The 22,533-nt window shown below is 43.6% G+C and overlaps 1 protein-coding gene across 7 annotated transcripts in view; it reads right to left on the bottom strand.

Annotated features, from left to right (window-relative positions):
* Window positions 1–22,533, bottom strand: part of Sytl2 (synaptotagmin like 2) — a 98,273-nt gene that overhangs the window by 28,102 nt on the left and 47,638 nt on the right. For 4 of the 7 annotated variants that reach the window (XM_057755991.1, XM_057755993.1, XM_057755992.1 and 1 more), the window contains exons 4-8: window positions 22,012–22,144; window positions 12,654–12,735; window positions 11,310–11,424; window positions 8,122–8,922; window positions 4,824–4,895 (exon numbers count right to left, since the gene is read on the bottom strand). In XM_057755991.1, coding sequence (XP_057611974.1) covers window positions 4,824–4,895; window positions 8,122–8,922; window positions 11,310–11,424; window positions 12,654–12,735; window positions 22,012–22,144 — 1,203 coding nt within the window. Of the gene's footprint in view, window positions 1–1,181; window positions 4,896–8,121; window positions 8,923–11,309; window positions 11,425–12,653; window positions 12,736–22,011; window positions 22,145–22,533 lie in introns of those variants that run through there. The other 3 variants (XM_057755988.1, XM_057755989.1, XM_057755996.1) reach the window with 2 other exon arrangements.

The following is a 22,533-nucleotide window of genomic DNA, read 5'->3' as shown; positions in this document are numbered from 1 at the left end:
CACCTAACTCAAAGGGCAGATTAGTAAGAGAACACCTCAACAGAGTTGGCGGGATGGTTTTATTCTCATGCATGTTTGGTTTTAGGAAACATTTCACTTTTCTTGTTTAGTTTTTTGGTCAGTAACATTTGTTAAAAGAGACTAATCTTGACTGATTGGGATCCCATATGGATCCTTGGGTTGGTGGTCCAGAGAAGATGCTATAGCTACTTGTCAAAGAACTCAGACCTCACAAGCCATCCACTCTGTAAAGCCCCTTCATTTCCACCACTGTCAAACCAGAAAGAAGATGTTCAACTACGGCTAAGCAGCTTTGCTCCAGTCAGAGAGCATCCTCCCCTGCCTCATCAGGTAACGTCTCATTCCAATTTGCTCTCATTTTTTTTCTGCCAAAATGCCCAAGAGTTGATCAACCTCAAACCAAGGCAAGCTCGGTGTTTTGTGGCTTGATTGAAAGCAGAACCCTCAGTGTGCTGAGATGAATGTAGTCATTGAGTAAGAGCCTTCACAACTTAGCCACGGCAGCAGGGCCAGGCAATGCCCTCAGGTGAAATCAGGTTAGCTCATCTGACTGAAAACATATTTGAGAAGGGGAAGATGATTCTGCAGATACATGGGAAGAGAGAGGGAAGAAATATGGGGTAGGAGACCCTCAGCACAAAGCATCTGAGGGAAGGGAAGTTGCGGCCTTGTATCTGGCCCTGGGTGTTAGCTGCATCCATGCCAAAGCACCCGTCCTACACGGTGAGTTTGGGTCCATTTGTGGAACTTTCCCCCTGTGACTCCTACAAAGACTTCCGGGAGGAGTGTCAGTTGAGAAATCCTAATTATTCCCAAGAAACCAAATGGCTTATGTGTCTTCAAGGCTCTTCTAATCCCCTAACAAGTTATTTAAAAAATACTCTGGGGCTCTAAACATTTTATAGATTTGATGAGATGATTCTGAAACACAGCCTGCTAAGAAAGCTGTGTTTATACAAACTACGCAAATAAAGAGTATAGGTAAAAGGGCTTTTTCTAATTAAGAAAAGTTTAGGAGAACTCAACCAAACAACAACAACAACAACAAAAATATCATTATGGTGGAATACCAAATGGACCCTACTCTTTAAAAACTCATCCTTTATTCACAGATACCATAAAGCAGACTCATTATGGAGTAAAAATTCCCAAACACTCACTGGTATTTCTCCAGCTCTCCCCGTTAGAGCTGGTGTTCCCATCTGAGAACTCAGATTCAGAGCTGGCTTCTAGTCTCCGCTCTTTCTCTTGTCTCTTATGTGGTATTGCTAGGATCGATTCAGCTTTACTCATTGCTGTAGGTTTTCCTGTTGATTCCAGGAGAGCAATGGGTTGCTTATTTCTGGACACGCTAACTTCCTCAGGAGCTTCTTCAAAGCCAGGTTCCTGGGGAGCCCATGTGCTTTCTGTAACAGCCCTTTCTCTGCCCCTGTCCCCTACAGATTGGACCGTTTCAATGGTCTCTATTTCATAGTCTCCATAAAGTTGGGAGCGTTCAGGAACTCCAAACCCACGTGGGTAACCTTGAACATCTACTGATAGACTTGTCTCAGCTTCATCTCCTCCTAATAATTTATCACCAAGGTTGAGTTGAGATTCCAACCCTTTACACTTAACCTCCATCTTAGAGGTTCCTGGGGCATTCTGACAAAGATGTGGGATTTTCCCCAAGAACCTGTCTTGCTCTGCCTGTGAAGGCTGCTTCTTACTGTCTTCTTTAGCTGACAGCCCGAGCTGACAAGGTCCTTCAGACATCTCTTTAAGAAGTTTCTCAAAACCATCATCAAAGGCACTCTGAGTTATTGATGGAGCCTCAGCCTTCTCTATAGTTTCTTGGATTTCTTTAGGACAGAATTCAGAAGCAAGTTGCTGGGACATCTCACAACTGCCTCTTACAGCTGTTGGAGAAATAGTCTCTGTATTTTTCTCTTCTTTTGACAGGGAACTTTCTAGTGTTTCCTTCAGTAGTTTTTCTAAGCCAGCCCTAAATTCAAGGCACTCCGACTTGGGCTGAATAAGGGTTTCCCTCACTGTCTCTACCACTTCCTGAAGAGGCTCGTGGACTTGCTGAGTGACAGCAGAGACAGGTGACCTAACAAGATGTTCTGACGGTGACATTCCACCTTCATGAACTGTATCAGGAGCTGTGTAAAAGGAACGGAAGTCCGTGTCTGGAACAACAACATCCGTAGCAGTCCACAGGGGACTCACTCTCTGAGGACTTGAGGGTCTATCTGCTGTTTGCAGTCTCTCGGGAAGTGTGGCTTTCACTTCTCCAGCTTCTCTAAGGAGCCTCTGTAAGACAGCATTTACGTTCGTCTCTCTTGGTCTGGAGGGAAGAACAACTTTCTCTATAGCCTCTGAAATTTCCCCCTGAGAAGGCAATGTGCCATCCTGGGACACAAGACGAGTATTCCGAGTTAAAGACACATCTGCTGAAGAATTGGAAACGCCCTCAAAACAACGGGAAGGCTGAGCCGGGGGAGAAGACCTTTCTGCAACCGGCTGAGGCTCGCCTTCTGGATTCCAATGTTCATCCTTCTGGGTGAGAGCTGTATCTCCCGAAGTTTCAACACTCTGTGGAGAGGGAGCTATTAGCCCTCTCTGATCTCTTGAAGGACTGCGCTTCCGTTCTATCCACCTTTCAAACAACCTGTCATCTTTAGATGGGGAGTTGGGCCTAGCAGTTGCAAGTTCCAACGGGGATGGCAAGGGAGTGGATGAAGTTCTAGCTGCTTCCTTCAGGACTTCGTCTACACTGGAGCTCTGTTGAACCTGTGGAAGTGCTACCACTTCATCTACGCTCTCCTTGAGGGTCTTCTTGGGCCCCGAGACATCTTCCTTATCCTCGGTAAAACCTGCCTTATGAGACCCTGTTTCAGAAACACCTACATGGAGGGCTTTCTGTTCTTGAACGCTCCTGCCAGAAGTCTGGGTTGCTGAAACCGCACCTTCTGCCAGCAACTTCTGTAGCCTGTGATTGAATGTGTCTTTAGAGACAGGAGGCAAAATGCTTGTTTTCACTATGGATTCTTGAATTTCTTGATATGAGCAATCCCTTGTCTCTTCTATTACTGGAGCAACAAAACACCCCATGTTTTCCCCCACATTTTCCTTTGGAGGCTCATTTCCTGCTGAATGATAGGTGAACTTTCTGGGTGGTTTTCGTGGAAATGCGGTTTCATCCGGCGGTGCTTGGAATATGCCCTTTGAATTTGATGTCTCTATCTCTTCAGCTGCCATAATATGTCCCTGTCTTAAATGTTCCCCTTCTTCTACATGGGTGTTTTCTCTTGATGATTTCATGCTGTCAAACTCCTTGGATTTTTGGCTGTTAAATGGCACGGATTTCTGTGTATGTGCTGAAGTATTAGTCTCATCATTATATGTATTTTTTACATTGGCTCCCAGGCCCCAAAACTTTCTCAAATTCTCAAACTGAGAATGATGATAGATTTGTTCCGTATTGGGTTCATCCATTCTTTCTTTTAGGGACAGAACTTTGAAGCTGGCATTTGATTGATCAATTACAAATCTGTCTTTCTCCAAAGAATGGCATATTTCATCACCAGTAGTGTGAAGGGGAGACATTTTATCTGACTGGTCAGCTGAAGAATAGGTTTTGGATGCACCTGATGTTGGGGGTCTAGTTATTTTAGGTTTATTTGAGGGATAAAAACTGGAGAGGTAGGGTGTTTGGTCATCCTCATCAAGGACCACTTCTTTAGCAGTGACTTGACCATATTCACTCTGGCCTGAAGTTGAATTGCCCGTGAACATGACCTGTGACTTTGCAGGCTTGTGTGCTTTGGCAGAAGATGGCTCCTGGCCACAAGAAGGTGTGGGTTCTTTTGCCTTTATCTTAGCTCCAGCCTTTTCTCTTTCCCAGAAGGATATTCTATCACTCACACTCTTGTATGTCTCTCTCAGCACTTGGTTTTGGGGACCCTCACCTGCTTCCTCCTGGCCTTCAGGCTTCCTCCAAGAAGATCCACTGTCAGCAGCACCAAGTGGCAACTCACCATTCTCTGGCTTTAGGGATGGTTTTAGGATGGAAGTGTTCCTGGTTTTGCTCTGGCCCTCTAGATCATCTTTCGAGTTATAGTCTAGAACAGTTGTGGAGGTGCCGACATTCACATGTGTATTCCCTTTGCTTTTATGGGGCACATGAAATTTGGGTTCTTCTTTACCTAAGCTACAAGTATGCTTAGGGTTCCATGGAACTTGGGGCTCTGCTTCAGATCTTTTCAGAGCACTGAGGAGGTAGCTACCGTTTGGAGTAACTGTCCCACATCCTTCTCCAGTACTTTCTGAACCTTGGCTACAAACCATACTGATACTCCTTTGACTTGGGATTCTGTATCTTTCAAACGGTTGCAGTGTGTCCAGACCCTCCTGTGGGGTGCCCTGTTGGGACCTATTTGCAGAGTTAGATTTGAGAAGTGCATCAGCATCTTGACAAGCTTCAGAAACCGGCACATCTCCCTCCTCTTGGAATGTTAAATCCGATCTCACAGGCTTCCGTTTAATTTTAGTGGACGGCAGGATCTTTGAGTCACTTTTTACATAGGTATTGTCTGTCATCAAGGGAACAGTAATCTGTAGTTCTGAGTCTGTTTGCTGTCTGGGATCTAGTCCCTGGAGATGCTGGACAGATGACATACTGTCCTCTGTGTGAGAACTTCGGTTAAACCAGTCTAGAACTTTAGATATGGAATCATCAGTTGTCTTCCTTGTCTCAGTAGCACATGGACCCAAGCGTGAGGATGTCTGGGCACCGAGAGCCAGGAGAAGGGGCTTACCTTGCTGATGGTCTCCAAAGCAGTGATCTGATGTCTGAGAGGGCTCAGGCGCAGCGCAAGGTGTCAGTTCATCTGCAACACACAAGTGCTCTTCTGAATAAGATATTGCTTACAGGACCCTTATTCAATCCTTTATTCTAGCATCTCCAATGGGCACTTATTAGCGGCTCATGCCAGCATCTTCCAGGGAGTTTGGTATAAGATATTCTAACTGACTACTCTGTCAAAAGTGCCTTGAAACAGGGCAGGAAGGCAGATGTAGACCCTCAAAGTCATGTGGAGAAGTACTCGGGTGGTTACTTTGGAGTGCATGGTTTATGGTTTTAAAACCATTAGAGTTTTACATTCTGCTCCAAGTTACATTTTAAGTATTAATCCTCTCCAACTTTCAAATATTTGCCTAGAACCAAAAACTGAAAAGGCTCTGTCATATTGGCTTTATGGCTTTCTTCATCCACGGGAGGTTGCCGTTAACTAGAGGAGGCTTTGAGGGGCACAAACTGAAGTCATTTCAGGAGTCGGGCAAACAGTGTTCAAGTGAGACTAAACAACAAATTCTTTCCGGAGCACTTGGATAAGAAAAGGGGAACATCTGCATTCCTGGGCCTGACTCCTCAAATATCTGTCCTGGTGACTGGTCTGCACGCTGGAGGTTCAGAAATCTAATCAGAATAGCCTCCTCATCACTTCCCGTTTTCTTTCAACCATTTCCACTATGAGTCAGGAGTTACTTCTGTAAGCCAAGCCAATCAAACTGTTGTTAGGTAACCCACAGCTAAGGGTCTAAAGAAGTGTGCTTGCGTTCTTTACAAGCCTGAATCACAACGTACATAGGACGTTCATTCACAAGAACACAAACATTTTATAAGAACTCCTAAGGCATTGACTTAAAATAGTAGGGAAGATCTGATCCTTTTTGTTTTAATGCTAAGCTGCACAGTACTGGGAAAGGGGTGTGCTTAATACAAGAAGGGTTGAATTTTTATGAAGTTAGCCACATTTTCAGACCCAATAAAATCATACCAGTTTATAAAATTCAATATTTAATTTTTTTAATCAACTCTGACTAAATGTGAAAATGTAAGAGATTTGCATAATAATGATATACAGTAGATATTAGCTTCCTTACTTAAATGCACATTGTCTCATTAAATATAGGTCAATACTTGTGAAAGTCATAAAATTTATGTGTCTATTTTACAGACTATTTAATAATGAGGAAAATGTTTGTGATAAACTCTTGGTAAAACAACAAAAACAAAAGTCTTGGGGGTAGGGTTAGAGATGGTTCAGTGGTTAAGAGCCCTGGCTGTTCTTCCAGAGAACCTAAGTTCAGTTCATGGCACCCACATCGTGGCTCAAAGCCATCTGTAACTCCAGTTCAGAAATTTGACACCATCTTATGGCCTGCACAGCCTGGTATATAGACACAGAAACAGGTGAAACATTCATGTACATAAAATAAAATCTTTTAAAAAGCCAGAGTGTTATAAATGCAATTTATGAATTATATTCATGCCTAAAATTTTTGGCAGGTTACAAAATGACAAGTTAACAAAAGTTGATGTTGATCAGCAATATTACAGATGAGAATTTTTAAAATTCTGCGTGTGATTCTTAAGTATTTTACATATAAAGTTGTTACATCAAGAATTAAGAATAGTTCTTTTAAAATATTTCCATCTTTTATTTCTTTGTGTTGTTTTTCATTGTAAAAATACAATGAGTCTTGGTTGCATCGAAGTTCACAGCTAAAGCCAAGCCCCTATGAGTCACATGTCTAGAGGGTTCTTTGACTGCCCTAGCACCTTTTTGTATGTGTTATTTCAGTAATCAAATGGCAAAAAGAGCTTTTAGTGAATGGGCACCCACTTGTACATAAGCGCTCTCTGAGTCTAAAAGAGCTAGGAGCCAATCAAAAGAGCTTTGCCAACAGTATTTACTTCCAAAAACATAAATAATCAATCATGATTTTAAAATTTGGCGGGACAGATACTTAAATACAAAATTACAAAGACATTCTGTGAGGAGGCAGATGTAGTTTGAAAACAAGGAAAACAAGGAAAGCCTTATTACTTCCTCTGTATAAATTACAACAAAGGGAAATATTATCCCCCAAGTTTTTTTTTCATCCTTAAGATAAACACTTAAATCAGTGGTTCTCAACCTAAAGGTCATGACCCCCATGGGAGTTGCATAGTGTATATCCTGTACATCAGATATTTACGTTACAATCAGAAGCAAAATCACAATTATGAAGTAGCAACTTGACGGTTGGGGGTCGCCACAACACGAGAAACTGTATTAAAGGGTTGCAGCATTAGGAAGGTTGAGAACCACTGGTTTAAGTAAATGTCACCCGATTATTTCCTAATATTTGGTCCATCGTTAGTAACTTCTTTTCACGTGAATTCTCTCATCACTTGAAGAAGCACTTGTTACTTTTTATAAAAGAAGTTCTGTTATATTTAAATAATTTAAACATGCAAAGAGCTTTATCTCCTAAAGAGCAGTGAACTATAGGGCTAAGCTAAGCTAAACTGAACTACTTCAGAATTATCCTAAACTAACAGAGAGGTAACTGAATTAGAAACCTGATTATTGCTATTTTAAAATCTTACGGCATTAAAAACTTATTTTAGGATTGAACGAAGGCTTATTTAAGATGGGAGAAAGTGCACAGCATTATATTTTCAATTTGTTTTTCAAGGTCCAAGAAACTGGGAATTGCTTAGAAGGGACCTGAGAAGATAGTTGGAGGGATATTCCCTCAAAAGTGCTCAGAGTCTGGTTTCTCAGCCTAATGGCAGGTGAATAAAGATATATTTACTCTATACTAACATATTAGAACATATTAGAATTCATTTAGTTCTTACCATCTATATAACTTTTATTTAACTCAAAACAAGTAATTGGTTTGTTTTTGTCTTTTCGACACAGGGTCTCTCTATTGTGCAGCTGTGGATGTCCTGGAACTCTCTTTGTAGACCAGGCTTGCCTCAACTCACAGAGATTCTCCTGCCTTAGTCTCCTGAGTACTGTGACTAAAGGCCTGAGCCACCACACCTGGCTGATTTCATCATCATCATCATCGTCATCGAATCAAATGTAAGGGAACTCATGTTAAATATAAGTTAGGCACTATGCTATTCTGGTTCTTTTGGCAACAGCACCAAATCCATGTCCCACAGCAGCTTTTCTAATTCTAGCTGGGATGCCTAAAGAATACCTTGGTCTTCTACAGGGATCACTGGTCTGGGTATCTCAAGCTATGGGGACAGCTTTTGATAACCCTTACCTGCAGGGCTTTTGGACAACTCTGATTCCAGTCTTGCTAGTGATGGTGATTTATCTTGGTAATCATTGATGATGGGTGAATTCTCAACAAGCTGTGGTCTTGTGGATTGAAAGTCTGAGTGACAAGGGAACCCATCACTTGGAAGAGACCCAAAAGAAGTTGGCTGTTGTGTTTCCCTTTCTGAAACACTTGGGCTTGACGCTGACTGATAAGGAGACAAAGGTTTCCTGTGGGAGGGCTTTTGGTGATCTTGAAACTTGTCTAGGCACCCAGTGTCTTCTGTTCCATTTTGCAAACTGTCAGATTCTAAGACAGTGAACTCTCCTACTTCCTGTCCAAGAACAGGTCTAGGACCCTGAGGAAGTTCATCCTTCACGGCAGAGAATCTCACGTGTTTGAATGGCTCCAGCGAGTTTGTGGGCGAGTCGTCTTCTAAAGACGGCTCCTTCTCGGAAATCCTCTCGTGGATGGTCAGCCCAGGGGATAGGCTTCTGCTCTTTGAATCAAAGCCGTAATTTAGGCGGAGAGTTTCTGAGTCCGTACTGCTGGAGCTGGAGTTACGCTTTAGGATCCCCCTTGGCGCCCCTTTCGCGTTCAGGGAGTCCCTCCTTTGTCTGGGAAAAGACTGGTTATCATCTGTCTTGAGGTCCTTCGATTTGTAGAGCAATTTTCTGGCCTTGGGGATTGGAGGTTTGATTTGAGACTCATTTTCAGGTGCCAGGGACACGGATTGCGTTGCTTTCTCTACCTTTTGACTTGAATCTGGGATATAAGTCTTTTCTTTTGATTTTGACAATTCATCTAAAAAAACATATTAAGAGCTATATTAAGTGGAGAGGAACTACACTTTAGAGCAGCTCTAAGTTTAGTCTGTATTCGGCAAGCACTATGGAAATAGTAAAGATAACAAGAGAAGCTGTATAAGCTCAGACCTCATGGGGGGAGCATGCCCAGGCTTGTGCGTTGGTACACAGATGATGTTTACAGTTGCGATGTTATTCAGTGATACAACAATGGGGAAAACACAGCATTGCACATCTGTCCAAAGCTGTGGAATATAGAACACCAAGAGCAAAGCCTTGATGTGAACTACTGACTGTGGATAACAGAGATGTTACAAAATAGTTCATCTGTGCGGTAGTTTGAGTGTCTGGTTCCCACTTGGTGGAACTGTTTGGGAGGGATTAGGAGGTGTGGCCTTGTTAGAGGAGGTGTGTCATCACTGAGAGTAGGCTTTGAGGTTTCAAAGCCCCCCCATTCCCAGTTAGCTTTCTCTCTCCCTGCTGTCTACTTTCCAATAAAATATAAACTCTCAGCTACTATTCCAGTACCATGTCTGCTGCCATGTTCCTGCCATAACAGTCAAGGACTCACCATCTGAAACTGTAAGCAAGCCCCCAAATTAAATGGTTTCTTTTATAAGTTGCCTTGGTCATGGTGTCTCTTCACATCAATAGAAAAGTAAACATACTTCTATAGTCATAAAAAGCATACCACTCTGGTGGCAGATGCTAATCATGACTGAGGCTCTGCATGTGTAGGATAGGGTATGTATAGATACTGTATATACTGCTGTTCAGTATTGTTTTGAAAAAAGTTGTCTTTTATCATCTTTTAAAATTGATACATGAAAACTGGTAAGATGGTTCAGAGGGTAAAGGCATTTTCCACTCATTGTCAAATTGAATTCAATCCTACGAAACCCATAAGAAGGTAGACAGAGAGAACCAAGTCCACAGCGTTGCCCTCTGATCTCCACGGGTGTGTCATGGCATGCATGCACACACACATATACATGCACACACAGAGGATATGAACACAGAAGGGGCACTGCCTGAGAGCATATAGGGAGAGAGGTTCAAAGAGAAAGTAGACAGAAGTTTAAAAAACACAGAGAAATATGAAGAAAAGCAAAAAATGTCACTTTTTTTTCTTTGTGGAATCTAGGTGTATGTGTGTGTGTGTGTAACAAGAAACCTAAAAGGGGTTTATTTACAAGAAGTAGGAGGACTAACAAGGAGAGGGAGGGATGGGAGATGATAGTGGGGAAGAACACAAGTGAGAGACAGTGGCATATATATATATAATGTCACATCAGGATCCATTATTTTGTATGTGAAGAAATCACTGGAAATATTACTGTGCTTTATTTGCTTTGAGATATTTTACAATGATCATAAAAACTTTTAAAATAGAGTTTTTAGGGTCTAGAAAGATGACTTAGCAGTTCAGAACCCTTGTTGCTCTTGCAGAGGATCTGGTTTCAAACCCCAGCACCCACATGGTGACTCATGACCATCTGTAACTCCAGGTCCCAGGGAATCTGATACCTTCTTCTGAATTCTGAGGCCACTAAGTATGCATAAAACAATCTAAAAACAGTCTTCAAAAAAATCCTCAAAGGAGGCTGAAGACAAAACACAAACACAGCCTTTCAAAATCACATATTAAAACCATAAAAAGTAGTTCTATGTTTAAAATTAGAATCTCAATATCTAAACTAATATCTTCTCAAAAATGCTTAAAAAGTGAACAGCTAATTGGTCCCAGTGACTTTTCCCTACATTTGTGTGTACTATAAAGTGTACCCAAGGGGAACTTATTAAGATGGGCTAATGGAAGGTCCCGAATCACTGTCCAACTGCTTCTCATCCTAGGCTAATTTTTAGTGACTGGCATCTTCTTAGAGTTGCTTTTGAAGGGACAGAATTATCTGGCATTCCCTCTTCTTGGCCTGTAAAATTCCGTAAGTGACAAGCTTAAATCCACCAAACGACACACGCAATGAAATACTTCTGAGCGGCAAGCCTTATCATTTTTTCCTGGGGGTAACTTTAAATTTGTTTTTCAGCCTCTTTAAATTTCAAGCAGACAACTGTATCAGCACATGGCAGACTCGCAAGAAATACTGTTATGTGAAAAGACAAGACGCCTTTGGTCCGAAATTTTCCCACGTCACTGATGAGGGAACTCAGAGCATAGAGGTCACGAAACAATTGACAGCCCCGGGCTGGAATGCACAGACGTTTGTTCCTAAGATCTAGACCAAGGACACAGCAGCAGAAGAAAGCCATCAGGACTTCTCACATTCTCTAGGGACTTTATTTTAGTGAAAGGAACTCTGAGTATTTCCCCCAGTCCACGGATAACAAAGATAAAAATAGCTAGTCCAGAAAAATAATATTTACCCTCTTTTGAAATCTGAAATAAAGCAGCTTTTCCAGTTTTTGACTGCTCATTTTTGGTTTGTGGCGGTGAGTGATCTTCTGGCAGCTCGGAGTTGTTAAACGGATTCTTCCTTTGCTGGGGAAAAATAATGTTTATTAAACTTGGTTTAAATGTCATAGTAGCAACCCAGCACTAGCAAATGCCTAAGATCTCACATATCTGATAGCTTTAAACAGCCCAATCTATTATCTGGCGTGTTTGGGGCCAGGGAAACTGTTTAATTTGGTTAGCATAAAATTAATATACGTCATACAAAAGCAGAGATACAATTATATAAAGTATACACATTACCAAAATCCTTTAAAATTAGATCAGAAGCACATTTCATTGATAAAGAGCAAAGACTTGGCTAAGGGCAAGATTTCTTAATCAGGTCAGATTCCCACCAGGGCTCTTCCTACCACACTAGTCGCTATACTAGATTACAGCTGTCTGAAATGACCTCCGTCATCGTGAAGTGCTTGGCAGTTGTTACAGCCAATCCTAATGGCAGCAAAGGTGTAAGTACAAGCAGACTGGGTTTGTTGCTGTTTTGAAGCAGGGCCTTCCTACACAGTCTGTAGAGAGGCTTAGGGTTCACACGTTTCCTGCCACTGATTTTTCGTATTAATGCAAGATCTGTTCCCAATGATTACTGTTTGCTGTTTTGCAAATTGGCAATTTTGTACAAGAAGCTCTGCCGAAAATGGTAGAACTAACAAGCCGTGTTTAGTAGCCTAACAACAGCCGCACCATACAGGCTTTCTACTTTTTACTGTCTGAGACAGGGTCTCCCCGCCTAGCCCTGACGGGCCTAGAACTAACTCTCTAGACTATGCTGGCCTGGCACTCACAGAGATCCCTACTGTCTTTGCCCTCCTCCATCCCGAGACCTGGGATTAAATGATGGGTCACCACCTGGCTATTTTGAAAACAATGTTAAGGTTTGATTATGTGTCTGTACTTGGGGTTACATGAGCATGCATGTGGTCACAGAGGCCAGAGGCATTGGATCTCCATGCAGCTGGAGTTGGGAAACTCATGTCCTCTGCAAGAGTAGTAAACTTTTTAAACACTTAGGCCATCTCTCCAGTCCTTAGAAACTTAACTCTCGCGGACAAAAAAGACAAATGGGTCTTTAGCAACATGACATAATTATCAACTTTATCCACCACACGAGTGACTTCTTACATTAAATACCCAAATTATGCACAGAATACACAAAATGAATCGCAAAATTCTTTGTGTTTGTTTTGCTTTGCTATGATGAGGAAAATGGCATTCCTGCCAATCATGAGAGTTTTAAACATCTAGGCTCGGTCTACCTTGGGCAGAGACACAGCTGGATTCCTTGTATTTTGCTGGGACATATCACTCACAACGGAAGCTGGATCCTCCACACTGGAACTGCAAAATAAACAATCGTTCAGAGAGTAAAACCTTACTCCATAGGAAGCATAGATCATGGCTTCACCGTCAAGGGCTTTTAAGGGAAGGGAGTTTATAAGATCCAACCACCAGGAAGGAGGAAGAATCTGGGGTCCAGCCATGATAAGGTACAAGAACCTTCGCAATGATGGGCGAAGGATGTAATCGCAGCATAAGAAAGGACCGAAAGGACCATCTGTTAGGACCCTTGAAGATATCCAGGGTACAGGCACATAAAAGGTTCACCATTTAAACTTGCAGAAATGAACCCATTTCAAACCTAAATCTAAGATCAGATACAGATGAGAAAATGAGCAATGGATTTTATGGATGAAATAAAGTCACAAAATCCTGATTCCATAGCAGAGTTTCCCCTAATGCATATGGGACATAGCAGAAGCAAAGGCTCAGTAGAACAAAGCAACCTGGCCAAGAGACAGTATGACCAAGTCAGATAGCTGGACACAAAGGCTGATGTGTTGTGGCAATTCCCTATGACCTTCCAATCCAACATGTTAATAGGTGCAGTCTTACTCAGACACAGAGACAAATGCAAGGGCATTGAGAAGTGGTGGCTGAGGAGATGACTGTGGCTGGTTTAAAGAACAGAGGATTCTCTAAAGCCTGATGCACTATCCAGAGGCAGGGAACTCCCAGGGTGAAAGGCAAATGGAGTCACAGCAAGTGGTGAGTTGAGCAGGTCATTCCCTTGGCTATGAGTAAGAAGAAAAGTAGGTCACAGAATCTCGGGAGAAGAGGAAAATCAGCTTGCTGAGAAGGCCCGCTCCATTAGCCTTGCCTTAGACATAAAAGATGAAGTCACTGTTGGCTGGAACCATGGTTCCTTTGTTAATCTCCACCAACTGTAAGTGACATCAGAGTCAAGAGCTTGGAAAAATCCTCTGAAGGTGATGGCTTCTCACCACATGGCCGAGGAACAGAAAGCCCAGGCAAGGAGACATTTCACCCTGGAGTCATGGAACCGCACCCAAGATTACTGCCACTAAACCCCAGGGCTGGGTTCTTCATGTTTCCAGTTCTTATTTTTTTGTTTGAACTGCTAATTCTTTCTTTTACGGTGAGTCCCCGGAAACCATTAAGTGCTTAAGGAAGCCATTCTCTTCCTTCCATCACTTTCTCTATTGATCCAAAGGTAAAGTTTTGTTTGTTTGTTTGTTTGTTTGTTTTTTGTTTTGTTTTTTGAGACAGGGTTCCTCTGTGGTTTTGGAGCCTGTCCTGGAACTGGCTCTTGGAGACCAGGCTGGTCTCGAACTCACAGAGATCCGCCTGTCTCTGCCTCCCGAGTGCTGGGATTAAAGGCGTGTGCCACCACCGCCCGGCCCAAAGGTAAAGTTGGGAGGATGAGATGTCATTTACGGCTTGAGCTCATGAAGGCAAAAAAAAGGGGAAGGGAGGGTTGTATGAAATGGAAAACAAGGGAAGACATTATAATGGAACCATAATTTGGACAGAGGGTCCTTAGAGGAAATCTATACCTGCACTACATAAACACAAAGTCAAATCAAATTGTGCAGCAGCAAAGTATCAAAAACAAGCATGGCCACCGAGTGAACCTGGTGTCCACACAGTGGAAGGCCAACAGCTAAGAACCAGGAAGCCATTTCTTTCCAGTGCCAGTTTTGGAGGCCAGTAGGGGAAAGGGAGCCAACTACCCGGTGCTAGTGCAGTCCTGGATCTTGGAGAAGAACCTACAGCTGTCGCTGTGTCAATCAATCCCTAACTGTGTTCCTAGTATTTGCTCTGATACCCCAAGGTAAGTGCATTCATCCATCATGAAGCAAAGTTCTTTGCAACACTGACCATTACAAGAAACCATACCAGGTCAAAATGCAGTTTCTACAACACAACTCCCACATCAGTGATCAGGGATCATTGTAGAAGAAGGGGCATACAGACTGTAAGAGACTGAGAGGGCGCTTGCTATGAGATTCTTTCTCCTAGAAACGTCAGAAATGATACCCATGAAGTCTCACCAGCATTGCTGCCTAAACGTGAGCTGAACAAGAACAGCACCAATAGACATGATAGCACTGACGAGGGAAAGCCCATCCCTACAAAGTCTGCCCTACACAAAGTACTACAGGCAGCCAAGGAATGCTGAGAGCAAGAGGGATAGGCTTCCCCAGGGAAGAGTACCCCAATTAGTTATCCGATACTGAACGATTAGCCCTGAAAACTTACACATACAGGTAACATCAAACTGTGTTTAGGAACACAGGTACATATGTAACGACTGAAAAAGAAGTCGCGAATTTGAAAGGGAGCAGAGGAGGTTACATTGGAGGGTTGTGAGAGAGGAAAGTGGAAAGTAAATGTAATTATATTATAATCTGAAAAATGTTTTGAAATTACTTATAAAAAGAGCCAGTGGGTACTATGATGAACCGTATAGAGCAGATGCTTGGCTCAGAATAAATGAGCTCCCTTAGTAAGCAAAGCAGCGGGATAATCAGAGGACCTGAGCCAATCACAGAGGTTAGGGCTCCTCAAGGGAAAGCCATGGTTTCCTGCCATCTTGCTCCTTCCCACTCCCTAGCCCCAAAGGATAAGCGGAGCTTGATACTATACACCTTTCACACCTGGAAATTCAGCTCCTATGCCCCCAGGCTCCAGGGGCCCAAACTGTGGATCGTGATTATCCTCACTAGAAATGAAACCTGTCTCTCCCTTACAGAAGTCTGCTCCAGGGTTCTTTAGTCAAACAAAGTGGTTGGCTGGCCTAATCATGTGACTCTTGGCTGTTTCCACTCAACCCCCCACCTCATCGTCTGCTGACATCAGTACTGTCATATTCAAGTCCAATCTAAACTGCCCCTCCCATCACGACACTTTTTATTAGTCCTTTGGATTGAGAATTTGCTCTCTGCTTGGCATTGCTTGCTGTCACGACAGCAGATCTTTACAAAGAAGCAGTATCTTTCCTAGGGAAATAGTCCTTTATGACCAGATACTGTATATTTCGTCCTTAGAATCCCACTCCTTCCAGAGGGAGGTAGATTGCATCATAAAAATAAAAGATGCTCAATATATTCTATATGACAAGACTGTGTGTGTGTGTGTGTGTGTCTGAGACAGTGTCTCACTGTGTATCCCTGGCTGTCCTGGAATTCTCTGTGTAGACCAGGCTGGTCTTGCACTCACAATCCACCTGCCTCTGCCTCCCAAGTGCTAGATTTAAAGGTGTGCACCACCACACCAAGTTGCACGATAAGATTTTTTAAATGGGAAGAGCCTGTCTCTGTAACTTCTTTCCCACATTCTCCAAAAAGGACCTGTGATATCAGAAGTCACACTAAGGACAGAACTGGCAGAGTAAGATAACTAAAACACTAGATGGCAATACTGTTCTAGAACCGGAAGGAAATTCTGCAAGTAATTATTTTTATGTTTTTAAAAAATTATTTTGATCTCCTTCAAAATAATCAAAAATTATTTTGATCTGACTTCTGTAAAGGAGAGACAGGTTTCATTTCTAGTGAGGATAATCACAATGCGCAGTTTGGGCCCCTGGAGCCTGGGGGCATAGGAGCTGAATTTCCAGGTGTGGAGGGCGTATAGTATCAAGCTCTGCTTATCCTTTGGGGCTAGGGAGTGGGAAGGGCTGTTAAGTTTGTTGGAGGCTGCCGCTGTGTCTCTCCCTAACAGTCTGGCTCTAGGCCCAGCATGTCGTGGTATTCCATGGTGCTTCAACAAATAAACAGGAAGAAATGACCCAGAAGAAAAAGAAACGGGGTGAATTAGAAAACATACTTCAAGCCTTTCAAGTCAGCAGTATTTTTGTGAGCACACACACTTCTTGAGACACTACAGACCCACTGAGCACAAGTGTTCCCATCCAAGCAGGAGGCACTTGGAAGCGTCTAGAGCATTTTGATTACCATAACTGACTGGAGCAAATCTAAAGATCTGATAAGATTAAATATTCTCTTGAGAGCTCAAGAGAAACGATCTTGTGGGCCAGACAACTTAAAAATGAAATTAATTCTTATTACCGGATTTCCTATCAATTCTCAAATGCGTTGTCCCGCTTACTGGCTCAACCCCATCTTCCTCCAGGGCAAGCTTGTAGCTTCCACTGACCTTGTTACTGGGGGTTCCAGCAAACAGCCGATTCTTCCGGTAGAGCACGCTAGATAGATATAACAAAAGCCTTCCAGGATAGAGGTAATTGGTATAAAAAGCAATGCTATTTCAGAGGCCAAGATGAAGTCGGGATTTATTGATTCTTGTTCCACAGAGGGCAAGAAGGAGGCTGGTGATAGAGTGAGCATGAGTGAAACACTGGTATTGAAGTGGCATTTTGGTTCCCAATGCTGATACGCAAAAGAGCATCCAATTCCTCCCAATCCAATGGTAAATGGGATGCTGGGAAGTTAACCTCCTCATTTCCTGGCCATTTCAGGAGAAAAAATGGCAGCATCAGGGAATGAAATAGCATGGTGAAGAGTTTAGTTTCTGGAAAGGTGTCCCAGAGAGGTTTTAGCTAGCGGACAGTACACATTCTGACAGCAGCCAGCCTCCCTCCTGCGCCATGCCTTCCTGATTTCCATCCCCAATGCTCCAATCCCAGGGCTCTGTCGACTGGGGAGAGCATTCCAAGCCTTCTCCACCTTTCTCTGGTCACCAGTGCTTGAGAACCCACACATCCAAACAATCCATCCACTTTGTCTTATTGGACATCTCTGCATCCTTACCAGCACCACTGTGTCTGTCTAGCTGACTCAGAGTGGTCTCATGTCCAACCCTCTTTCCATTCCACTTCTCAAGAAAGAGATTCTTAAAACAAAGCGTTGGGATCTGGAGGCTGCTGGTTCCATTATGATTTTTTCTTTCCATTTCTTTCTTTCTTTTTCTTTTTATTACTTATTCCCTGGAGTCTTTTTTATTTTTATTACTTACTCCTCCTCATTTGTTCATTAATTTATTTCCTGATTTGTTTTTTATCCATCTCCTCCCTCACCATTTATTCTTTATCAATTCATGATCTTACTAACTATTCTCTTTTACTCACCCATTCGCTCACCTTCCTACTCTTATATCCTAACTCTTTCTCTGTGGCTTAGATTTGTCTAAGTATTTCCCCGGATCTAATGAAGTCACTGACTTCTATTGATAACACTTAATTTTTAGGCTCCTTTCTTACCAAGGCACTGAGGTAACCAGAACCCTCCTGATGAGTTTGGTTGAAGACTCTGAGCTTTACGAGGATGCTTATCACAAAGTAACTCATAACTTTTAGAAGCCATCAGTCCTAATAAGTTTTCTACTAAAGCTTACATAGTACAGAGTACACAGGGAACAAATGTCTGATCCTTGCCTGGCTAGACCTTCTTTGTGCTACATCGCAGCTGGGGACCACCTGGCCTACCTATCAGGATGGCACAGATACATTTGGGTCCACATTTTAAGGAAGGTGATGGCTAAGAAAACAAAAGGAGATTGAAACATCCAAGCATATAGACTAAGTCCTTGGGGAACAGTTAAGTATTCTTTATTATCTAATTCGTGTTACAGCCTTCCATGAGAAAAGATGACACCCCCAAGCATCTGAAGGGTGTGTGACAGAGAAGAGGAAAAGGGACAAAATGGAGAAAGGACTGGAAGCTGACAATGCACCCAGGTGAGTACTGATATTTTAGATGTTTCTGCCACCCTCTCTGCCATTCCAGAGATAAAACAATAGAGGCTACCAGAGGGTATGTCCCAAACAGTGCTATCAAAGGAACAGACATGCAGAGGCAGATTAAAAGTCCGTCCTTTTTAGGTTCATCCAAGCCAAAGAAGTGCCATAGCAGAGACATCAAAGGCCCTCGTCAGTAGATGCCTCTTAGACTCTCCATAGTACCCAGGGTCCCATAGTTGCTTCTCATATAACAAAGGGTGGTTTCCCATGCCAGACAGGATGTGCTGCAGTTCATTGTGGGTAGCCACCTGACACAGAGGGAAGAGATCCCTGATCTGCATTCCGTAAGCCCCACTTTGACTAAGCCATGTTCTACGGCCTTTTGTGCACATGCTCAATGAGGACTTTAGGAGGGTACACAATACGTTATCAGTGTGGGGTTCATGGACCAGTGGCAATCCATAAAGTGTTTATCACTGATCCGTGGTGATGTAAGTACAGGGATTGAGAGCATGTGTGAAGGACCGTGTACAGCCCTTTGTCAGAATGCTCAGTAGACAATGACCTATGTGCTGTTTTTCCCTTCTGTATTCATTTCTGTGTTTTACAGAAGGCATCAGCCTGAGACATCTAGAAATCAAAGAGTAAAAGCAAAATGAAGCAGGTCCTCTGTCTTAGTTTATGAAGTTCGGCAGAGACCATCCAGCTAAGCTAGTGATCAGGACTACAGCTGCTGGCTACCAGATTTCCGTCTGCTGCCCTCAGGGACCAGTGTTCTCCATTTATAAACCTTCCTGCCTTTCCCAGCGCTGCAGCTGTAAACAATGGTGAGTTCAGAAGGAATGGCAGTGGATGCCCATGTCTGACTGCTTGCTGGTCACCCATAGCATTTTAATTTATAGGCGAGCCCCCCACGGTCTCATGACTATAACACAGTTAAAGATTTTGCCACCATGCCTACCTAAGAAACTGCGCTGTCCAGCCTCACATCTCCCCAGTTTTCATTCCTGGCTAAGAAAATATTGACAGGTGTTGAGTCATTCGATAGCAAACAACTTTGTCTAGAAGGACGGGCCCCAAAACACACTTAACACACCCAGTTCGCAAAGGTTAAGAAAGCATAAGTGAGAAGCGTTGCAGGAGATTGATACCAAGAGAAATAGCGGCCTCTAACACAGAAAGGGGGAAGTCAAAAATAACTCCTTGTACAGCTGACTAATTACCACCCATGCCACGCCTCCCAGAACCGGCATTCACTGAGCAAAGCATGCTTGATACGACGAACAGCTGTGTGCTTGCCTTCCCAACCACACAGTCCGTGTAATATAATAGAGTAATTGTAATGCTACCCGGAAGTTGCCAATTTCTGTTCTTCCTAAGAAACGCTAACCAGTTCCCACACTGAATTTCAGTTAACCTCACAGCATCCTAGTAAGGCAATCCTGGTCCGGTTTACAGATAAGAGCAAAAAGAGCCACACAGAAGACAGTGCATGTTCAAATCCCAGATGTTATATTAGCCTGGAAGGAAGGAAGGCTAGGGAATGCCCACCAGCCTGGGGGGGGGGGGGCATGAGGAAGCCGAGTCAGGCACTGTTGCCTCTCAAGTCCTTTGAGATGGAATGAGAGCCTGGGGGGAAGACGGGAAGTCTGGGCTTGCTCGAACGGTGGACCGAGCTGTTTGCCTCTGGGTCCCCAACGTGTCTTCTGCCTCTTCTACAGCGGTGTTTGTTCCCCCTGCTGGTTAATGCCCCGTGCTCCTTAGCCCCTATCACGTGCAGACTCTTGGTCATGTCTGTTTAATGGCTATGACTTTTCTACTTGGGTTTCTAATATTTTAGGCCTCATTTTTTTTTTATTTTTATGAAAATAAGGACTTTACCTATCAGGGGCAGAGCAGACAATGGAGGTGGGGGCGGGAGACGCCAAGGGGAATGACAGAGTGTCCTGAGTTTCTTGAAATGCTACATTCAAGAGCCCACATCTCTACTTACTAGTACCTAGTACGTGCTCTGAGCTGTTAAGAATTCTATGTTTACTAGCTATGTGGATTCCTACTAACTCCGTTAACCAATTATCAGTCTCATAGAGCGGTCTGAAGTAGAGGCTGAAGAATTTAAGTGTTCATTACTCTACGATCACGATACCAACCAGCAGCTGAAGAAACTAAGTGGTCATTACTCTACTATCACGATACCAACCAGCAGCGGTTAACAAGGTGCCTCAACCTCAAGCCAACGTGGCAGACCAGCGTACACAAAACGGAACGTTACAAATTGTTGGGACCATTTGGCGTCCTGGCCTCCAGCTGCTCTTCCCTGCTAGAGATCTTTACTTTCCTTCTGATTTGAGTTACTGAAAGCTGTGTCAAAGTTGTTTACCAGCTCTGCTTCACGAGCACGCGTTGCCTTGCCTTGAGGATCAGGGGATAAGGTTTTCACCTGTTGGCCTACCTGACTGTGTTGGGTATGTAAGCCTCCAGGGTGCTCTTGAATAAAGGGCTTCTTACCAGTGACTAGAGGTCTGTGTCTCTGTGTGTGTGTTTGTGTGTTTCAACCTCCAGCCCCTTGCTCGAAGCTCGGGAAGTGTGTGGTAGCGCATAGAGCGCAGACAGGCATTGTGCGCTGCAACAAATAGTCCTGGAGGAAAATCAACACCCACCACTAAAGGGAAGTAGGCAATTAGCAGACACCTTATTAGAGTCACCACGCCATTACCCGTTGGCATAACTTTATTCATAATTGACTCCAAAATGCCTATTGGCAGCTGTATTATACATAGACCCTTCCTTGCCTATAAACGTTGGAAATATCTCTTTCCCACGTGGCCTTGGTCTTGGACCTAGACTCAGTGTGTCCCACTGTCAAAGACACTGACTTTGCGCCAGTAGGCGGTTCCGAAGTGAGTTGTCTCCACTGAGGCACTCGTGGTGAAATGCAACTGCTCCTCCAACCAAAAGGCAGTAACTGTCCCTCCAAGAGAGCGGTGCTAACGAGAATATCTTTAAGGACGCGAAACAACTCAGCCTCAAGAGTGGAACAACACAGCCTCCCAGTTGGCTGCTTCTTGGAAAGGATGGATAAACAGACCGATTAAGCCATCAAAAAGTCAAAAGCGGAAATACAGAGGACACCCTGCGCTTTAAAGAGGCACTTGCTACCTACGATGTGCCCGCTGTCCTGCATACATGAGAACCAGCTCTGACAGGTCTATATCATTCCCGTCCATCTTGCCTGACTCCTGTCCTTGCGCTTCTTCCATCACACTAGACATAACAGTATGATTGCCATTCATCTGTCCCCTTAGATGAACGGTAACCCTCACAGACCTCTTCAGCCTACTCTAGGAAAATCCTACACACGAATTAAAAAACCACCACTCCTGGTGCTGGAAGAAACAACCACTTAATACCCTGATACCATAGTGGAGATCTGTTGGAAATTCTGAAAGCTAGGGAAGAGTCTGGTTCAGGCTCCATTCTCGCGGGAGCTCAGAAGTACCCCCAAACATTACCCATCTCCGCACCTGTGACTCCAGTCCTTCATCTGTACCCCAAGCCCACATCTGCCTACATAGAACAGCAGGCCACCAAACCCACACGTTCTGGCTTACCTTGGGCCTGCTGGAACTGTGTCATCTTCCGGTTCTTCCGCAACAGCCAGCTCTGGGGGGAGGAGAGCATCTTTGTTGACGTTATTCACCCAGCTTTCTTTGGCCCTCATTGCTGTGTCCTTACTCTGCTCGGCTGAAACAGGAAGCAACAGACAAAAAGGTTATCTATCACATCTACAATCTACACCCTTCCTTCTCATTGGCTCCTATTAGTAAGGGCTCAGATCTGAACCTTGGACCTTGTAAGTACCAAGGTGACCGACAACTGGGTCTCAGGATCAAAATTATAGCTGTGAGAGAAGACAGGAGATTTGCTTGATTTCAGATCCCTGCCTTCCAGTCTCCTGAAAGAATAGATGTGCCTTTATAGATATGGGTAACCCTAGAGATGGCCGAAGCCAAGTTCTAACTGCCTGTAGGTTAACCTGGCCTACATTGGAGTCAGGACTACTTAGTCAAGAGATGCTCAGAGTGGGAGTAAGTATTGAGATCCTTACCAAGCATTTACCAAATGCCAAAAAA

Source organism: Chionomys nivalis, chromosome 23 (genome assembly GCF_950005125.1).
Source record: "Chionomys nivalis chromosome 23, mChiNiv1.1, whole genome shotgun sequence".
NCBI classification, from domain to species: domain Eukaryota; kingdom Metazoa; phylum Chordata; class Mammalia; order Rodentia; family Cricetidae; genus Chionomys; species Chionomys nivalis.
Note: the sequence above shows the minus strand (reverse complement) of the source record. Positions and strands in the feature narration are given on the sequence as shown.